A 21,678-nucleotide genomic window follows, 5' to 3' on the forward strand; every position below is an offset into this window, starting at 1 on the left:
TGCTCCTTTCGTAAAAGAATTTAATTTTATATACATTAAGTTATTATCATTGTTATTATCTGTAACAAAAAAAAAATATTCGTTTCTCCTTGCTTTTTGTTCGTTGTCTGTCAAGATATACAAGTATCCGAGGATTTGTCGTAGACTTTTGAGTCAGTTTTACCAAGGGGGGCGAGACCCAACAAATTTGGGTGTTCGTTAGCCAGATTCTTGGTCTGAATTACACTCAAATTATAACTGTCGTATTTTGGACTATGGCTGACCCTCTCAGCTATTTTCTGTGAAAGAAATGATAAACAAAAAGACCTGTGTTTCATAGTTTTAAGAACTTATGTACTGGTTTTTATGATCAATGACCAAGATGATTTTATTAAATTGCATTGATTCTGTTCAGCACAGACTCCACAATCTCATGATACTTCGTAAGTCAGAGACCCAAGAAAGATTGACTATAAACTCCCCTAAGAGTTTGCATAACATAACTGGTTGACGGGAACCGTGTTAATGAAAATAGCCATGTCATCTCAGACGATGATCATTTTCTTCGCGTAGCTGATGTCTTCACTTGCAGTTAGATATGCTTGATAGTTATATTGCTAAATACCTTTTCTTACCGTTTTGCATTTCATACTCTACCACGTATCCTTTTTTTTTTATTGTTACTGAAAAAATACTGTGAACCGTCATATTAGACGTGATGACAGCCAAGACCAAACTGAGGTATTTCCTTCTTTTATGCAAACTTTGTTTTCCTCTCTCTGGATCATAATCACTTCATGTATTTACAAGTGTCTTCGTTCCTTTCTCGTTTCGTGGAGCGTTGCATTTATCTTGCGAGGAAGGCTGACATCCATCAATGTCTGTTTTTTCTGCGTAAACAAACATTTCGTCAAGAATGATTCGGAAAATATGTTTTCTTCTCATCTCATCTTGTATTAATGTTCTGTTTAGAAAATTTGCACAGAATAATGTTTTCTGGCGGCCGTAATTCATATCAGGTTTTCTGGCCCGACTGTTCCCTCGATATCTCGCCCATAGGTTCCTCCGTATTTTTTTCTACAATTTCTGGTTTTTTCTCCCACGTTTCTTTCTATTCCTACCAAACCGAGCCCCTCTCCACTCTTTCCGGCAACGTTGGCGGGGAACCAGATACCCCAAGTGCCAAATATTCTTTGTTGGACCCATGCCACCATTTAGATGCCCACGCGTATATCAACGGAGACTGCAATACATTTGAGATTATCTGAAATTGCCTGTGATATGAACAGTCAAGCTGTTATTCCAGAGTTTATATTCCCTTTTATCATTAGTAATTATGGGGTTTTGTGTATATTATCCTGCAGACTTTATATTTGAGGGGTTCGAGAATCCCGCGAGAGGTTTCGTGCCTAACTGTCGGCCATCGCCTCTCTCTCAGCCCCTTCGACCGTGCCCTGGGCATTACAACCCCGGCGACGGTAGCAGGAAGAGCTGCTCTGCTGTTGAAGTTCAGCATCTTCTGACGACGAATTCGTTTTGGGCTTGATAGACGTGGAAGGAAGCCAGCGACTTATTGATTTCTCTAAATCATAGAAGATACCTATCAACGTTAGTAACGGATTACGTCTGGAGATCGTCGTGAAAACAGCCGTTGTTTATTGCAAAATATTACGAAGAGGGTAACGTGGAGGACTAGGGGAGCGACCCTTATAACGACTAATATTCTGGCGTCGAATGTCTTGGAATGGCACTAGTAGGAACCAGAAGAATAATGCGAGGAGACTTTTTATGATGCGTTCCCCTCGCAAACAGCTACAACATGGCGTTCAAGAGTAGGTTGATCATCACCCTTCAACTCTTCGTGTAGCAGTTTGCATTCGCAAGCTCGTGGATCAGGTGCTGCTCGGCCATGCACGGGCAGCCGGTGGTGAAATTTGAGCGACTGGCTGTGTGAAAATGGTTCCAGTCGAGGCTTCGTTTCGTGATGACATTATTTGATAAACCTTTAGGCTGTTGTCTCTGTTGCACAGGACCTTTGGACTTCTCAGATTTACCCAGCTTAGCTGAGACGACTTGAAGTGCAAATTTTCAATTTTGAATTGTAGCTAATATATATATATATATATATCTATATATATATATATATGATATATATATATATATATATATATTATATAATATATATATATATATATTATATATATATTGGAATGGTGTTCTTGTACTTGTTGTGTCAGTGGCATATGAAGGAAAGTTACTTCTGTAGATTATTGTGGACTGTATGTTGAAACGGAAATTGGAGTTTTAAGTAGTTAGAAATAACAAAATTTAACTGATGTTTTACAAATAGGAAAAAAGAGAAAATGTGGACATCCATTGAACAACATCTTTGAAGAGATATGTATAAGCAGCCGTAAATGATTTCAGGAACTTTGTAGTAATGTAAACACACGTAGGAACACAAATACGGAGATATGCATTCAGTTTTTCTTCAAGGCGTAGTGTATTTGAAGACTTGCTCATTTTTTGTTCAGCTTTTCTAGAAATTATTCGTAATAGCTGTCAGTATCCAGCTTCTAGTCGAGATCCTCCAACGAAGAAATACCCGATGTTAAAAGCGTTTAATATGTCTATCTTTCTATATTTCTATCTTTCATGAAAATTTCATAATTTTTTTTATCCTCATCAGCAGTTTCACCACCAACTGCAACAAAAGCTCTATAATCACAGATTTTACAAAAAATTGTAAAGTGTTACCATCGTCAGCACGATCGCCAACGATAACTTTTTTCATCATTACATTTTTTTACCAGAATCCTTGTTGGTGGGTCATTATCATCATCGTCATCACGCGCAACATCAGATCTATGACTGTTTTGTCCTTTTTATTTGTTTATTGTAATAAGTGTTTCTTATTGCGTTCATTACCATTTCCCCTCTATCACATTTATTTTTATCGTCTCCGTTGCAAAGCCACTTTTTCATTTCATGCCTTTTTCCTCCGCCTTTCCTTGGCTTTAATTTCTGCCATATTTCTTTCATTCGTCTCTCACAATTCACCTTTATTTTTATGGTGCTTGGTGTGTGTCCATTTCTTACGGTGCATCTCAATCTTTTTTATCACCTGCTTTTTATTCCCCTTCTTCGAACTAATCTCCCCCCTTCGGATACACCCTTGATCTTTTAACCGTGTCTCCTACTGCAGCGAATGTACCTTTTTTAGGATTTCTACTGGCAGTTATTAGGGCGTTATCCTTTTCTCAAAATAATCTCGGAAATGCCATTGTTTAGCTTTCTGAGTTGTGTGTTAGGAATGAAAGACTTGTTTTTCCTCATTCCGACGTCGTGTTCCTTCGTGTCATTGATCACAGAGATGACATATGAACGAACAAAAGTATTCGGGCATCTATCTGATCTCTCTCTCCCTCTGTCGTATCTATCCCTATAAATCACCTTTGCTTAAATGAAGTTATTCTAAAACTCTCTTTTACTACTTCAAACAGTTTCGTAATATGGCTCATGCTTTCATGAAAAGCTTGAAATGGATCGCTCGGTGTAAGGTCGATCAAAAGGTAATCACGCCGGGCTTCCATTTCCGTCATAGACATAGACGAAGTGGATTACCGTTAAGCCCAGGTTTACGTGATGTGAAGGCAGTAATACGAATTGACAGACTGACGAGCACTCATTGTCATAGGAAGGTGTGACATTCAGACAGTGTTTTGTCGCGAGATGTTTGCTAAGTATACAAAGAGATTCATCGGTATTTAAAGGTTCAAAGGACACAGGCGTATGCTCTACCAAGTATTGGTAGACCAACAAATTAAGATTTAGCAAGTTAACAGGCTGAATCTTCGTGATTCCATGACTTGAAAACAGACTTGTCGTCAACATAAGTCTTGGCAGACGGGCAGACAGACACGGACCTTCAGACTCATCGAGAGAGAGAGAGAGAGAGAGACTGAATTTGGCACTTCGTCGTAGAGTCGGGTTGTGGTGCCAGAGTGCCACAACCTTGCGAAGGTTGTCTACAATACGCTCCTGGTCATTCTATTTCACATAGAATTTTGAAATAAAACTTAGATTTGGTTTTTATGACAGAGTGCAATTAAAACTTTTATTTTTTGAAATTAATATTTCTATGACTGAACTGCTGTCTGTTTTGTTTACTTTCTTCACTTTAAACATTTGGCAAAGTTCTGTTGGTAACTATTCCTGAAAAATCTTCCTATTAATACTACTAATCTTGAGTAAGCCTTTGCCAGAAACGATCAAAGTTACGGGAAAATGATTACGCTCAGCTGGCCTTAGCCACCAGGAGCTCTTGCTTACTGAGCATCCGGAACTGAAATGATATTGAAGTACGTTTTGCTTCCGGTTGGCTGTGAGCAGGTTTTCTGTTTTCAAGGTACTGTTGCCTTACATTTCAGCAATCCAAGTTTTATCACGAAAGCACACACTGGCGAAATTAGAGTTTTAATACAGTGCAGTTGTTGACAGGGCACAATGAAATTAATGGTTTTAGCTGCTGTCTGTGTACGGATATGACGTTGATGTCATTGTCATTTGCCTATCCTTGAAAATAAAAGCAGCCAGGTTGGATCTTTCACGTCACCACTAGAAATATCTCGTTTAGCAGGCAGTCGATGCCCAGAGAGGCTTAGGTCTTTATCCGAGTAAATGGCATTTGATTATTGGACTAAATACATCAGTAGTTCAAGCATTTCCCGCCAGAGTCAAACGCCAGTGTCTGTTTTGGCCGAGTAATTTTCAGCTTGTGTTGTTTTGAGGAAAAGAGTTTGAGGTATTTTTGTCATTGCTAGTCAACACGGAATAATGATTCTGGACGATGTTGTTCAAAGGTAGTTTTAAATGTATTTTGAGGTTTATCACCGAAGTACAGATTTCCCTAACGCCTTTTTTCAAATCGTATTGCATGCAGACTGCAACACACAAAAATGATAACTCATTTACCACATTGACTCTATCTTATGGCTGCTTTTAGCGAGCTTTAAAAAGGGAAGTTGAAAGGTAGCCCGCCTCCTATCCTTTAGTTAGACTTTATTGATGTTTGCAAAACCTGCTGATTTTGTTACCTAAGTTGTTAAGTTATCCTCTGAGACAGATGTAAGCGAGTAAATGGATTCAGGGTCAGTCTTTACAGGTTACCTTGCCAAGGAAGAAAAAGGAGATTCCCCAGAGAGTGAGAAGGGGAAAGAGCAAGGATATTGCAGTTATTAATTGAACCGCCTATTCCTTATTGTCGGTTTGAATACTTGAGTGCTCTCCAGGCAGGGCACTTGTAGAGTCAATTTTTACATATTTAAATTCACTTACTTTACGCCGGAATGAGAGATTTAGTTATACAAACAAGCATTCTAGACGCATGTGTCTAAATCCATGCAAGCTCTGTGTGCGTGTGTGCGATTGTATGTGCGTAACATGGAATCTTGGCTTGGACACCTCACACGGCAGCTACGGCTGCACAAAATTAGTTTCCATCTCGACCATGTGGTCACTTTTATTTTTAAGAAGCCTTCTAACGAGAAATCCGCTCAAGTGTACGACGTTTCAGGTGATAGCCGATGTTGCAGCAGTTTTTTATTGCTGTCACTGGTTCCAAGTTGAACCATTGATTGGGTTGGAAAGATTGCAGCCGGTTGTAAATCGAAGGTAATGGCCGAGATAGGGCCGTAGGCCTGATACGGTTTTCAATCTATAAAAAATACTTCTGTATTTTCCAGGAATAATAAAGTCTCTATTTTTATTTAAAATTTCATTGTAGTATCATTAAGGATCTCTTTTTGTTTCATCAAGTTAATTTTTACCTTTTTTTCACTATCAGATATCTTTTCTAGATTTGTTGAATATTCATAATTATGTGATTTAAATTCTTGATTAGTTTTTGCTGTGAAAACTTGGCAAGTGAACAATTCATTTCCTCATGAAAATGGAGTCAGAGCGTCATCATTCTCTTAACTGGTGCCAAATTTTGTAGGATTTCTTAAGGAATCGCCTGATTTTGTCAGAAATTCCTAAAATTTCTCCCGACTCCCAGATATCCTCCTAAGATTCCGTCTTCTCCGAAATTCCCTAAAATTCCCCACAGAAAAATTCTGTAAAGGTGGAGAGTTGTTGTTCGCTATAAACTGTTAATGAGGACGTCTCTCTCTCTCTCTCTCTCTCTCTCTCTCTCTCTCTCTCTCTCTCTCTCTCTCTCTCTCTCTCTCTAGACGTTTTGGGCAAAGTATTTTCCCTTTTACTCTGTTGGAGATTGGCGCCATCTTTCTGAGCCAGGAAGGAGATGGGAGGGAGGCACCTGTTTGTTTTCCTTCGCGTCGGAGCAAATTTTGGACGCCTTGATTGTTAGAGCGAGTCACATGATGGGGGATTTTCCTCATCAGCTTGCACCGGTTTCCCTTAACTCCTCTTTCCTCGTCTGCTTAGCCCTTGATCCTTCCCTAGTCTTTTAGCATTCTTGGCCTTCCTCATTCTTTTTGGTTATGTTTATGCCGCGTTTCTTTTAGGTTTATCCCATGTTATCATCGCTTTTTAAATAGACTATCTTATATACCTTCAACTTGATTTGTTATCATCAAAATAATACGTTTAAAAAGCTCTAAAAGGACGATCGTTTTGCTTCATCTCTTCGTTCACAACTTTTCTAAAGGAACATTTTTTAGCATGAAGTCGCTGTTTGACGTGAATGGAACAATTACTGAACTTGCAAGAAGTAATTAGATCCTTGAAGAAAGTAACGTTTTCGCATAGAAAATGTAACTGTTCGAGAAGATAAAATGCCCTTTTGAGAAACTTAATGGATGTGGTCTAAATCATCATAGATTATACAGCGTTGTACCCTCTTGTTTTCTTTGGTTTAGTGGTTTATGTTACGTATTATTTTGCCTCTGATACTTGGAAATAACGTTTTCATTGTACTTTTACAGGATGAAAAGAGACGAATTATTGTGCATTTACAGAAAATAAAAGAAGACTGATATATTTTTGTATGTGCGATTATTTTATTGTATTTTTTAAATTCTGGGACCAATATTTCTGGAGGATTCTCCGGTAGTTTCGATATGTTGAGATCATGAAGGAAAGGCTTCAGATCTCGGGACGTAATGAATGCTGACTCACTACTGCTGGGCCTGTGACTGTGATGTCCTTGATTCTCCTTGTGACGTCATCAAGGAGAGTTAATGGATCTTTGACACTGAGGTGACATAATGTGGTACCCTTGTAAGTGCTCGGACTGCGACGCTATAGAAGCCAACAATCTCAAAAACAATCCTTGGTTCAACGAAAATATGGGGTCCATCGCTCACACCATCCATGGATTCTTACCCATAGCGAATGTTCCCACTGGCAATATGGGTTACCCCTTTCCTATGGGCTTGCAGAAATCTGCCACTTGTGGGTATATGCCCAAGAACAACTGCTGCTCGTTTGAGGACCACTTCCATCACCATCAGCCTCAAATCTTGGATCATCATGAGCAGCAACATCTGATTAACGGCCGCCTCGCTATTACAGACGGGAGGGTTGTGAATGATGTGGAGGCGGATGAGGTGGACATCCTCAAAGCAAAGCTCAAGATCCACGATGGCACCACCTCAGGCATCCATGGCAGCAAGGAGGCGCCTGACGATGTCAATCTTGCTGAAGAAGGCTTCAAGAAATTTCGAGATTATAGCGACGAGTCCCTCACTCCCGACAGCACTCTTCCGGCTGTCATTCGCAGAAGGAACAGAAACAGGCGGAAGAAACTGGCTGTTAGTAATCGACGACGAAATTGCTGTTTGGGGGGCGGGGTTGGGAATCAAAGGGTTCTGCACTTAGAAATCATCTTTCTTTTGCGTACTTATCCGTTCAATGTGTGCGTATATGCGTGTGTGTGCCGGCGCGCTTGCGCGTTTTTGTATGTGAATGGTTGTATCGGTATGGTTAATGGTATTTGAGTGAAGCCTTTTCAGTACAAAGATTTGGTGATTTTCTTGGTATTTGCTTTAGCAGGGTTTATTTTTGTAATCTTTTTAATGTCTTTTTCCTTAGCAGACTTGAATTATGTAATAGTTTTAGTGTTCGTAAACGGTAGTCAGTAGAATAGCTGATTAATGGCACCGAACGAAAAGGAATTGAGTGAGAAAGTTTAATTCTGGTTTGTTTTAATAAATCACTTTTTATTACCTAATCATTTTACCCTTTGACAGGATACTTTCATTTAAAAAAAACAGAGACGACCAGAAATGGAAGATTTTCAGACTCAGTTCTGTTCGGTATCCTGTGTAGGATGAGGAAAAATGGAAAACTTTCTTAGTACCCTTTTAATTATCGTCTTACATAGGTGGTATTTCCATATGACTTCTTTACTTATCATGTAAATTCATTTTCATTATTTCACATGACTATGTATTGCTGTGTGTGAGTGTGTAAATGGAAAATATTTAAACCCTGGGTTGTGCCCCATTGATGACTGGTTGTTGTCACATAGACAAAACAATCATTCAGTATTTATTTATGAAAGATTCTTTGTGTGTGCATCGCTATATATGCACCTAAGATTCACTTAGGTTTTCTTTAGGGGTTAGGTCGATAACCATGTTATTTCCTCATAATTTCAGGTGCATATTTAAGATGTTGTTCATCACTGTTCGTTATTATTATTGGATGGTGGCGCTGATATGTGTATTGTGTTGTTACTTTATTTCATGTGGCTTTTGTTGTTTTCAGGTTATTTTTCATTTCTATTTTTTTTATTTCTTTCTGAACTCTATCCCTATTCTCTCTCTTATTTGTGGATCCATTAATGTCTGCCTGTTTGTCAGTTACTGCATTTTGATTTATGTATTGTGCAATCTATGTATCCTTTCCCCTGTAATAGACATACTAAGCTTTTTATAGTTCCCATACAGTTTTATTGCCATATGCATGTATGAGTCACACACAAGAGTAGAGCCAGTTCTGTTATTGGTTAGACTGTTGGGCTTGTAGTACTTAAGAATAGGATACAAGTTAATGGTTATGCAGTGTTATTTAGATTTATATAGTAGTATATAGTAGTTTGTTTCCTTGTGGCTGACATGCCTTGTCCCACAGACGTCGATGGTGGAGGGCACGCCTGGCTCAGTACCTTGGGATGCAGAAGCCCCAAAACCAGCAGCTCGAACTCGATCTCAGAGTGTATCAGATGATCAGTGGGCACAAATGATGGCAGCCCAAGTGAGTGGAGGGAACACAGACCTCAGTGTTCTGACCTGTCCTCCTGGGCACACTCCTACCGATATGTCAGCCTTCGCTGGAGCCACTACCCGCAGGAGCTTCAACACGATGGGGGGAGGGGCTCGTAGTGCTAGCAGTTTTGGTCGTGGCATGGTGTCCTCAGCTTCTGTGTGTGATCTCAACACCTTGGCTCAGCAGCAGACACAGCACGGCTTTAATAATTCACATGGGGTGTGTTATAGTACTTCAGATGCACCTATAGTAAACCTTGTCCCTTAGGTGCCCTAGTAAACTGTGTGTTATATTGTTCATTCTTATTTAACTTACTGATACATTTTTATGTGAAGGTATATCTAATGTTTGTTGTTCCTCTCTTTCACAGGCCAATAGTTTTCAGCAGCTGAATATGATGGGATACAACAATGGGATGATGTGGGGTGCTCCTTGTGATTTGTGTCAAGGAGCAGGTATGTATCCTGGTCATCCCACTGCAAGTGGCATGAAACGCACAGCATCCAACCTATCTATGAACCTCTCCTCTGTTGGTAGTGATGCATCTGGTTATCCTTGGGGACCACCACCTCCGCATATGCATCATCATATGCCTCCTATGTACCTAGGGTATTACCCAGGATATCACCCTCACATGGGGCCACCACCTATGGGGTCAGGAATGGGCCTTAACATGTCCATACCTGACTCCATGCACACATTTGGGAAAGTTCCATCCTCACCCGCCCCCTCACTTCGTTCCTCTTCTCACCGCTCACACAAGTCCTCAAAGTCAAGATCTTTCAGTGCAGCTGACACAAGTGGACGCAGCAGCAGGGCACGTAAACTTAAGCGTTCTGAGGAAAGTGAAGAGAGCCGGTCATCTTCTGTTAGTGAAGATGATGATCTTGATGACAGGGAAAGTAAATCTGGCCACCATTCTAGCAGCATAGCTTGGCAGTGTGATCACTGTACGTTTATTAACTCAGGAGGAGCGCGTACTTGTGGTATGTGTTCTAAAACCGTTGGTAGCAGTGGTCGCAGTAGCAGCAAAAGAGGAAGTGAGCGTAGACGCTCAGAGAGAAGGCGAGACCGACGAACAGATCATGAAGATGATGAACGAGATGTATCTGACTATGATAATGATGGTGTGGTGAAGAGTAATTTATCTTTTAATATTAAAGACAGTAAACGTGATACTCGCACTAAAGTTTCAGGATCAAGCAAGAGTAAGAGCAAAAAGAAATCACGTCGGCGTGGTAGCTCTGCATCTGATTCAGAATCGGGCAGTGAGGGAGAAGAGGAGAGGTTGGAGCGACACATGAAGGACCTCAGACTTTCCTCTTCATCTTCTCGAAGACGTGGTAGCGACTATGAAGGGATCAACCATAAGGACAAAGACAGAGAGCGGGAAAGAAGTTCTCGCAAGAAAGAAGGTAAACTAAGATGGAAAGACTGAACCTAAATTGTGTGATATGTGTGCAATATGAAGCAATGATCTTTAAAAAGACTGAATTATATTCTGTGTATCACAGTATTCTTAACATTTCACAAATATCACATATATATCTTGTGACTATATATGTAGTGATTTTGTATATTAATTTATGTTAGCTTTGTGTTCATTTTTAATTGTCAGAAAGTTTTTTGCTAAATAAATTTAACAGCTTTGAATGTGTTTTGATTTAAAGTGATACCTAAAGATACCATTCCTGTGTTGTTGCAGGAAGTAGTGGCCGTTTCAAGAACTGGGGCAAGAGTCATTCCGAGAGGTCAAGAACTCCAGGACGACAAACACCAAGACATGCAAGTCCTGTTGATGATCTTGAATCTGGAGAACTTAGTCCAGAACCTAGTCCACAGGATAATGCCCAAGGCCAGGTTCTTAATACTAATGAAAATGAACACAACGGCTCTCCTGACGAAACAATCATTGAACCTGATAATTCAGAAACCACAATGAAAAATGAAGGAAAGTCAAGATCTGGAAGCAGAGATAGGAGATATGAAATAAAAAAAGAAAGAGCCCCAACTCCTCCTCCAAGCCCAGTGGAGGAAAATGTCCAAGAAACAAATCCTGAGAATGCATTAATACCACAGGGAGTAAATGGTAACAAGTCTAGGTCTTGCAGTCCTAGGCTGGAAGTCCCAAAAGGTAGATCACCAGCCCGTTCTGTACGAAATTCTAAAGGGGATGCTGATGAACCAAGTTTTGCTAATACTTTAGATGACATTACAACAATTGGTACAAATGAAGTTGCAGACCAAGACTTCAGTCAGTATATTGATGAACATCCCCAGTTAGAAGAACCCCATGACGATGTGCCAGTTTTGGAGTATATCAGACCTAAGACTCCTGAAGAAGACGTCGTGGAGGAAGTAAAGACCATACCAGATGTACCTGCTCCAGTTCCAACAGTGAATGGGCATGTTGACACCAAAGAAAATGAAATTGTCAGTAAAGACACAGGACAAACAGTGCAGAAGCCTGAGGTCATTCCCTACTCTGTATATGAACCACGCTATGAACCTATAGAGGAACCAGCACAGCTTGAAATACCTGCTGCTGGAGGGTCAAATCAAGCTGGAATACAGACTCAAGCACAAGGTCAAGGCACGCAAGAAGAGGCAGAGGAGAACAATGAAATGGGCACATTGGAAAGATTTCTGAAGGCACATGAAGGAAAGCAAGGTTCTCCGTTGATACTTAGAACCATTGATGTAGCAAGAGCTTCATCAGGGTCCTCCTTAGGACACAGCTCACCCCCAGACCGAGACCGTCAGTACACCCCTCTTAGTTGTTCCTCATCTGATGCACAGTTTTATTCTCCTCCTGACTCTCCAGACTTATCTCTGAGTGAGCAACTGAAGGATGTACCTGCAATCAGCCAGACACAAGCACTCACTCTAAATCAGGATGGCAGACCAACCAACATTAGTCAGGTGAATGTCTTACTGTTACTCTTTCAGGGGTTCTCACTCTTTAGACACACATTCACATACGTTTGCGATTATTTCAGTACTTACATCTCAATTAAAATAGCTGGCTGTGCTGGAGCAAACAAAACAAAGGGCCATGCTTTAAAGGCTTTTAGATAATAAAACCCATCATAAATGTTTATTGGCCGTTGCAGTACAGGTGTCGCAATGGTTTGAAATCAACATAATATACCATTCATGTCAGGAGGGGACTTTTCATTGTTTTCTATGATGTTGCCAGTACCAAAAGTATATTAGAAAACAATTTCAGTTATGGCCAAATTATCGGAAATATATAAGTGATGAATTTTTTATAGTAAAGCTAGTAAGGGAATGCTAACACTTGGAATTTTAATTGGAATATTTTCATTTTCATGTGTAGATCTTGGCAGATTTGGAAGCATACCGGTTCTATATTTGAATAAAAAGTGGCTAGCATGATTTAAGACGGACATTATTTAGCAGTAAAGAAAGCCAAAAACGATAAAGGATAGACAATTAGTAACTTTTTAATGAGGACACTAAATAGTAGAGATTCGAACAGAAATATTATAGATCCGATCCTGAAACAGTCAACTTAACCACGAAACATTTTAGTAATAACATATTATATATTTTTTACCAGTTACTACATAGTTATGGAAGATTTTCTTGACAAGATATTCATAAAATGCGATGTACGAAAACGAGTTCTCAGCAAAGTTTATTATTACATATATTAATAAAATACAAATACACGAGTTAGCTCAAAACCTTTGTGTTTACACTGACACTGCATAGCAGCATTTCGTCAGTTTGACGTAAGGTAAGTTTTTCAGGTTCGCCAACTATGAGACGTTTAGGAGAGGTGGTCAAAGCTCTCCAGGTAACGGTGGGGATAAATTATGCTCAAGAAGAGGAGGAGCAAAATTTTGTGGTTAGAAAAGTAGGGAAATGGAACGGAGAGAGCAAGTTAGCATTATCAGAGTTGAGGAATTGAGGGCGGTGGGGGGGATTAGAAACAAAAGTGGGGAGAAGGCACTCTGAGGATGAAAAAAGAAATTGATTGTTTGTGAAGGAAAGTAAAGACGAAATCGAGAAGAGAAGAAATGATTTGCGGGTGAAGAGGTAGGAGACGAAAGTGAAAGGAAGAGAGGAGCGCTGAGAGAGGAAACTGAATGGAAGCAAGTATGATTGAACAGAAGCCAAATAAGAGAACTGATAGGCAAGATGGTCATAAGAGATTCCAGTGGGATCAAATTTTGTTTTTGTAAGAGTTATCTTAGGAGAACAATCCGATGGTGATTTTGATATTTCCGGAGCTTAATTAATGTGTGACTGCAAAGCATGGCAGAGGTCTTTATTAGTGCATGAGTCTGATTTGGTAGTGTCAAGAATTGAATGAAAATTGAATATGTACTGCACCAAAGTAATTAATATTAGGAGATATGAATGGTTGGGAGGAAAGAAATGATTGTAGGTCAATTAGCTGATATGTTTTGGATCAATAGAACCTTCCTAGACATAAGAGGAGGGCCATCGAAAGTGCATGGTTCTCTTCTAAAATAGTATTCGCTCTCCTGCATGCTGTTCTTTTGCCACTTTTTAGTTTAATTTTTTTTTCTAGATCTTCTTACCTGGTTTAGAATGAACTTAAATTTCATATGCAATTTTTTGTTCTGATCTTTCTAGTGGCTTGTAATTCATATTGTTATATTGCCAGGATGTGCGGTGGGCCCTCATCGCTCATTTTATACCTTTCTCACCTTTTTTATTAATGTCACCTGTAGTCGGCCAAGTTTGAATCCCATTAACTAATGCATTGGCCCTTCAACCCCTGTAGATATACAGTATTCTGCTCATTGATCTATAGACCTGTATTTTTCTTGCTCTTCTATTGTCTCCTTTTTGTCCTGTAATATTTTGTGCCTGTAACTGAAGATTTTCTAAGCAAGTTTTAATTTCGGTCTTTATTTGTTCATGTCATTACCTCCCTTATATGTCGGAGTTGTCAGGGTGAGACCATTTTAAATTCCAATACTGCATTACGTTTGCTGTATTTAATGCCTTGTCCTTCGTGCATGATCCTTCATAGCTGTGTCAAATGAAGCATGATGACATTGGATACTTGTATTTCTGTACTAAGGTTCAAGTTTTTTGTGCATAATTATACACCTCGCTGTATAGTCTGTAATCCTAATGACACTCATGTCACTATATATATATATATATATTATTATATATATATATATTAATATAATATATATATATAGATATAATTACACACATATATATATAAGTGAATGCCACAGGAAAATGATAGGCAGAAATCCAAGCGCTTTCGTCATTATTAAGACATCGTCAAGGAACAATGTCTTGATAAAGATGAAAGTGCTTGGATTTCTACCCATTATTTTCCTGTGGTATTCGCTTATCAAATGAAGTCACGTGCAACTATGAGATTTTTTTATTATATATATATATATATATATATATATATATATGTATATATATTATATATATATATATATATATAGATATATATATATCTATATATATATATATATATATATATAGATAATATATATATATATACTATAGATATATATACATACATACATTTTGCAGTCTAGGGCAGAAATATACTCTGGGACTCACACTTCTTTATTGCATCTTACGTTTCGTGATTCATAATCACATCATCAGGGAATTCTATTTAAAATTTAATAAATTAATAAAAGCATTGAACAGCTAAAACTGAACTATGTTAAAATATTAATCATTAAAAATCTACAAAGGAAGTTAAAAATTATACCCACTAGACCACACTTAAATACATACATACAAGGCACAAAATCATGACACATTGTTATGCAAGAGCACATTAAAATGAGCAAAATCACAAAACACTCTTGACACATTACATAAAAAAAATTACATTTTGATTTTTTAGAAAAAAAACTTTTCCCCAAGAACGGAGAAACAAACTAAGACAGTGATATACTTATACAAAATGCAGAATGCAGAAAACGCTAACCTCACAACGTAAATTGACAGGACCGGACTAACAGTAAAAGAAAAACATATAAAAAAATCAGAGGTACAAATAGTAATGAGCTAGGACAGAAAAATGGAATAGAGGAAGTTTGAGTGTGTAATGAGGGAACCTGTAGTTTAATATTTAAAGACTCAAGTATCTGAAACAACAAAAGCTTTCTAGTCTGATCACTTGATTTGTTATATCCAATGGTTCCAAGATTCAGCTGACAAGTATTCATGAAATGAGTTAGATGTGATGATCTTGAAATTTATTAACCTTGCAGTCCTGGGAAAAGTAGAAATGTATAGGAACCTGGATTTAGGAAGACACTCTAGACATAGAATTGGTGAGATTTGCAAAGGGTTAGAAGAATCTAGTGTGATTAAAGCTTCAGATAGTCTTAGAAGTATATTTTGTACTTAAACATTCCTGGCATTGGTTAATTATTTAGATAGTCGTTGGATTAGACACTCAAAGTTTCCTGGAATGAGTTATTAATTAATACCACTAAGTGTTCCTGAATGTGGCAGGATTTGGATATTGTATGGTCTATGAATGAAACGCTCAAATTTTTGTGATTATTGGAGAAGATTATGCAGCTAGTCTTCGAGCCTGGAAAAGGTAAAAATAAATTTGCTACGGGAAATGGATATGCCTCCAAATGGTCTAAAGTTGTTTTTCACCTTGTATTCCATCAAGTAATTTTAGAATGGGCAGATACATATGGTCGTTGAATTAGCTAGTTGGGGCATGGGGCTAGTGGTCTTGAGTTTAGAGTAAATAGTCACATTCTTTACAATTGGTTCCGTGAACTCAAATTAGTTAATTATAGGGTTAGGCCAAAAACTTATTTAATCCACTAGATGTTCTTGAATTTAGTTAGATATGGAAATTGATCAGTAATTACATGCACAAATGATTTTAGAATAGATTATAAATGTAAATGGTCCTGGAATTGGATATTCAAATAACCATGGATTAATGTAGCATTTATACAAATATTCCTAGAGCTAATAGGTTATAAATGATTTCTGGAATTAAGTAATCTTATACAAGTGGCAGGGAGTGTAAATGCACTGAATCAGCACACTCTAACAGTTTGGAATTAGTTTGCGATAATGATGGGCTTAGTTTTGTATGACCATTCAAGTTTTTTATTTTAAACAAGTTAGTTATGTATATATCCTGTTAGTTAGACATATGATATCAGTTCATATGCTGGATTAGTGTATTAGATATGCAGAGGCTTTTCATTAGGCAGATAAGTAATTTTACAGCTAATTAAATGTGCAGCTCATCGTAGGAATTAATACCCATTCAATCCAGAACAGCTAAAAATTCCTGGATAGGGTGGAAGATGGCCGCATGAGATTCAAGTAGGTTACACATGGCTATGGCCCTGACAATGAAGACATACTAAAGCATCACTGGATTTGGTTAACTGAGTAGGTAGTCCTGTTATTAGACAATCAAATGTCCTTGTAATGAGTTGCACATATAGTTGCTTGCAGTATTGAGCTAACAAATGTTCTTGAACTTTATGGGATTAGGAGATGTCTCACAATTAAACCCAAAGTGGATTTTGGAATAAGTCACACTTGCAAATAATCCTGGAATTAGACATACAAATGTCTTGGCAAGTTATATAATTGGTTTTAGAATTAGTCTGTCAAGAGAATTAGACAAACGAGATAGCAGGCAGTAGTTATATTGCAGATGTCTAAGGCTTTATTAGAGAATATCTGGGCAAATGTAGAAATTAAAAGGCTCTTGGGATTAGGTAGAATTAATGATGCTGGATTTATTGACCGCATATGCAGATGATCAATTGTACCCAGTATCTAATGATCTTAAGTGGATCAGATATGCTTATGACCCTCGAATTAGATAATCAAATAATTTTGGAGCCTGAATGTCGATGTTCTGAAATTATGAATATCTTTCAAATCAAAAATGATTCACATGCACATATAGTATAAAGTGCTACGTGTGTAGGTAACAAAGCTATCATACATACATACATACACACATATATTTATGTGTATGTATGTATATGTGTATGTATTGTTACGTTACAGTACCAGTCCGAGCCTTGTTCACGACTCGCATACGCATAACGTAATTTATATATTAAAAGAAGGAAGTCTGGAGGTCGCCAGCCGGCATTGAGACACTAAGTACTTGCATTAATGTATTTACAAATTACTTATGTAAAATAAACAAAGTGGAGCACAACAGATGCCAAATAAATTAGTTATTAACCGTAAATCAGACAGTTAAACCGTTGATTCTTGAAGCCACAGAGAGCTTCTTTGGAGTGGAGTGGAGGTTTGCGGTTCGTGAGGGATTTCAGCAAAAATACTCTGTCGCTTCCTGGAAGGGAAATTTACCACAATTAATCACTAGATGATATGCTCGGATTCCCTTTGATATTTAATTAAACGTTATCGGATGGAGATTGGCACTCTGTCATAGGGTGAGGGAATCGAGACAAGACGAATACCATTCAGGACCCGGGATAGAACAAAGGTAAATAGGAACAAAGGTTTGGTAGGTAGGATTTCTTTCCATATGGATAGGAGGGAAAGTTGGGATGTTATAAAGGGGAAGACGGAAGGATAGGTGAGGATATGAGGTTCTCATACAACAGACACCTTACCTTGTTGAGAGAGAGAAAATTGCCTCTTGGGGGGACAGAGTGAAACATCCACCCGGTATGGAGGTTCCAATGTGAAGCCGTGAACCCATGCTTCGACCAGCTACCTCCCTCAGGCCCTTGAATTGGGGGGATACTGCTGGTAGGCCTTCCTACTGGCCATCGATGCTGAGTCCCCTTCTCTTAGGCCTAGTCCCGCATCACAGTTCCTTATATGGGAGATGCCAAGTTGGCGCTGTTGTCTTGCGGTGGCAGGTCGAAGTAAGAGACCTCGAGGGAGAATCTGGTGTAGAATGAGTGGACAGGTGGTGAGGCTCTGGGTAGGGTCCCCAAGCGCTTGTGGCATTCAAATTTTCTTCCTGGGCCTCATGTATGAGGACAAGATGGCAGAATGGCCATCATGAGTGACAGAATGTATAGTATGTATGTATGTATGATAGTTTTGTCACCTACACACATAAAATTCATATACTCTCAAATATTAAGCCACAAATGCCCCTATATGTCAAATTCAGTGTATCTTATGAATAATTTTCTCTCAAAGATAATTAGAGCTAGTGCTTGCCTAGAGTCAAACCCAAGCCTTTGGATTTGATGCAGAGGAGTCATTAACTTGTTTATTTGTCTATCAAGACAAATATAAGTTGATTTTAACTTAGCTGTTCATGATCCTGGCAGATTCGGGTTCTGAAGTTAGAAATAAATCCATTCATTGTAGTCATCACAGGTATTTACTAAGTTAGTAATATGAGGCTATTTATGATAGTTTTATCACTAATACATGTGTGACTTTTTATACTCACATATATTGAGCCACAATTGCCCATTGACATTCAATTCACTATTTTGGGAATAATATACACCCAAGAGGAATTGTGTGATAAGTGCATCTGCCTTGGCCTGGATTTGAACGCTCTGTCAAGAGAGATATAAACTGATTTCTGTTGTACTTAGAATTGAAATCAGCTCATCACCACCTTGATGGTTGATCTAGTTTATTACACATGGTTACTTATGATAGTTTTTTCTCTGATACACGCGACTTTATACCGACAAATATAAAGCCACAAATATCCATGAGCATCGAATTCACCTTATTTTGGGAATAGGATACACAAGTGTATGTGACCGGGCCAGGATTCCAACCTATGACATCGAGAGGAAAACGAACGAAACCCACACATCACTAGGCTGTCGTTTTTTTTTTTTTTCATTGCCGACGTTTCGTAATTTCGTAACAAACTTTCATCTTCAGGGCTGCATAGAAATAAACAAAAACACTTTAAGTACTAGTCTTAGAATAAAAAAGAAAATTACAAAGCGTGGGCATAAAAAATATTTTTTATGCTTACTCTGTTATTTTATTATTTGGTTTTTTATTCTAAGACTGTACTTATAAGAGCTTATGCACCTCTGAAGATGAAATTTCGTTAAGAATTACAAAACCGGCAATAAGGAAAAACCGACAGCTTAGTGGTGTTTGATTTTCGTCCGATTTACTCTCAATAAATATACATGGTCCTGGATCTTTATTATTATATTATATATAATATATATTATATATAATGGAATATATAATAATATATATATATATATATATGTACTATTTATATATATATGTGACGAAGTGACCAAAGATCTGGTCCCTGTATCATTTTATATATATATATATATATATATATATATATATATATATAGATATAGATATATATATATATATTGTAATGGACCCCACCCGGTCCTGCAGGATCTTACTGCCAAAATAGAATGAGACTGGAATGACGGGAGGCAGTGAAGACAAACAAAGGACGAAGGAGCTCAAGAAAATAGGAAAATATCCTTAAAATTAGTTTATATACAAAATAATATACAAACTGTACAAGTGAGTTAGGTCCAGTGAAACAAAATAAACATACATAATGAATTCAACAATAGTAAAAGCAGCATCAGTAATAACCCAATTAAGTGATTCTTGTACAATTCAACAATTTCATAAGCAGCATAACTAACATAATAAAAGCAACATCATACATACAAAAGAACCACGGGATAAATGCAAAAGCACTGCAATATATAAATACATATACAAAATCAGGCAGCACAATACATACAAAATCAGTCAGCATAATACACACAGACAATGAAAGATTAGTGAAATCAAGCAACATAATACACAAAAATAATGAAAAAGCAGTAAGATAACAGTTACAGTAAATGTAAAAACAGCAGCATAATAATACATGAGTAAAGTAAATGTTAACCATAGCAAATGCAAACGCAAGTAACACACTAGAGAAGCAAACTCGAAGAGTTGTCAGGGCAGTCACAGCTGTCAACGAGGATGCAGACAGACAGATTCGATCGAGGCATCAAGACAGCCACTGGCTAGAAAACGGGAACACATCCACAAACAATCGACCCCCGAATCGAGTCGTCAAGACAGCCATTTGCTGCCGAAGGAACAAATCCTCACACAGATGACCATGGTTAGATCATCGAAGCATCCCCATACAGCCATCAGGGAAAATAATGACACTAACAACGAGGAAGTCCTTCACCTCCTGTCGAAGCCAACAGGTAGGTAATATCTGTCGCTCATCAAAAGAATCTCTGCTGCTCTGCTGCCGAAATACTGCTATTCTCTGCTGCTCTGAACCAGACTTGCTGCTGCCCTGGACCTGATACACTCTGACAGAGTCACTGAGACTGGGGTAAACTCCTAAGAAAAGAAAACATGAACAGGTAACGAGGTAACAACCCAACAAAAGCGCTGTCAAACAATTGTTCCATTAACAACAACCACTTTCCTTTACAAGCAAGTTCGATTCTCAACCATTCCATTGAGGGGTCAGAGATGTGTATGTCTGGTGATAGAAGTTCACTCTGGACGTGGTTCAGAAGTCACGTAAAGCCGTTTGATCTTGTTGCTGAATAACCACTGGTTCCATGCAACATAAATACGCTATACAAGCAAAAAACCCGTACAATATATATGTATATATATGTATATATATATATATATATATATATATATACATATATATATATATATATATATATATATATAGATAGATATATATATATATATATATATATATATATATTTATATATATATATATACTATATACATACATACATACATACATACATACATACATACACACACACACACACACACACACACACACACAACATCAGTTATATAGTATATGTTGATGGTCCCGGTGTTAAACACTAAAATTATTCTGGCTTAGTGAGTCACATCTGCAGAATGTCCTAGAAATAAATAAATAAATAAAAAAGCAAAATGAAAGAGATTTTGGGAGTTAGAAGCCATTGGATGCCGTTCCATAATTAGCTGTGCGTATCAATGATCTTGAAATTGATTAGTTATGCAAATGATCAGATGACCCCAGAGTTGGTCAAATATACAGTTGCTGCTGGAGGTAAATTAGATAGTTAAACATTACTGGATTTGCATAACTTTACAAATAGTCCTGTAAGTGGACATTCAAATGGTCCTTGAATGTTTTAGATTTACAGATGGTACTTTTATTCATCCAAGCCAACAGATGGTACTTTTATTCATCCAAGCCAACAAATGGTGCTTTTATTCATCCAAGCCATCTAGTAAATCCGAATTCGATTGAATTTGGAGGTGGTCTTGGAATAAGAAACTTGAATGAGTCGTGATTTATAGAACAGGGTTGTCGATGGTCTCAGGATTAGGTATATGCATCTCCTTAGAAAAGATAAGGAATGAAAAGATAACTGCTTTGGATAGACAGCCAGGTGATTTTGGAATGGGATAAACATCAGTGTTGTCCTGAA

General features: G+C 37.9%; 1 protein-coding gene across 23 annotated transcripts in view; it reads left to right on the forward strand.

Annotated features, from left to right (window-relative positions):
* The window catches only part of LOC135219782 (E3 ubiquitin-protein ligase lubel-like), a 238,943-nt gene that overhangs the window by 147,420 nt on the left and 69,845 nt on the right, over positions 1-21,678 (forward strand). For 19 of the 23 annotated variants that reach the window (XM_064256842.1, XM_064256838.1, XM_064256836.1 and 16 more), the window contains 3 exons: positions 9,079-9,432; positions 9,584-10,628; positions 10,919-12,135. In XM_064256842.1, the coding sequence (XP_064112912.1) occupies positions 9,079-9,432; positions 9,584-10,628; positions 10,919-12,135 (2,616 nt within the window). Of the gene's footprint in view, positions 1-1,433; positions 1,812-1,917; positions 1,939-6,926; positions 7,755-9,078; positions 9,433-9,583; positions 10,629-10,918; positions 12,136-21,678 lie in introns of those variants that run through there. The other 4 variants (XM_064256845.1, XM_064256846.1, XM_064256847.1 and 1 more) reach the window with 4 other exon arrangements.

This window comes from Macrobrachium nipponense, chromosome 1 (genome assembly GCF_015104395.2).
Source record: "Macrobrachium nipponense isolate FS-2020 chromosome 1, ASM1510439v2, whole genome shotgun sequence".
In the NCBI taxonomy this organism is placed as follows: domain Eukaryota; kingdom Metazoa; phylum Arthropoda; class Malacostraca; order Decapoda; family Palaemonidae; genus Macrobrachium; species Macrobrachium nipponense.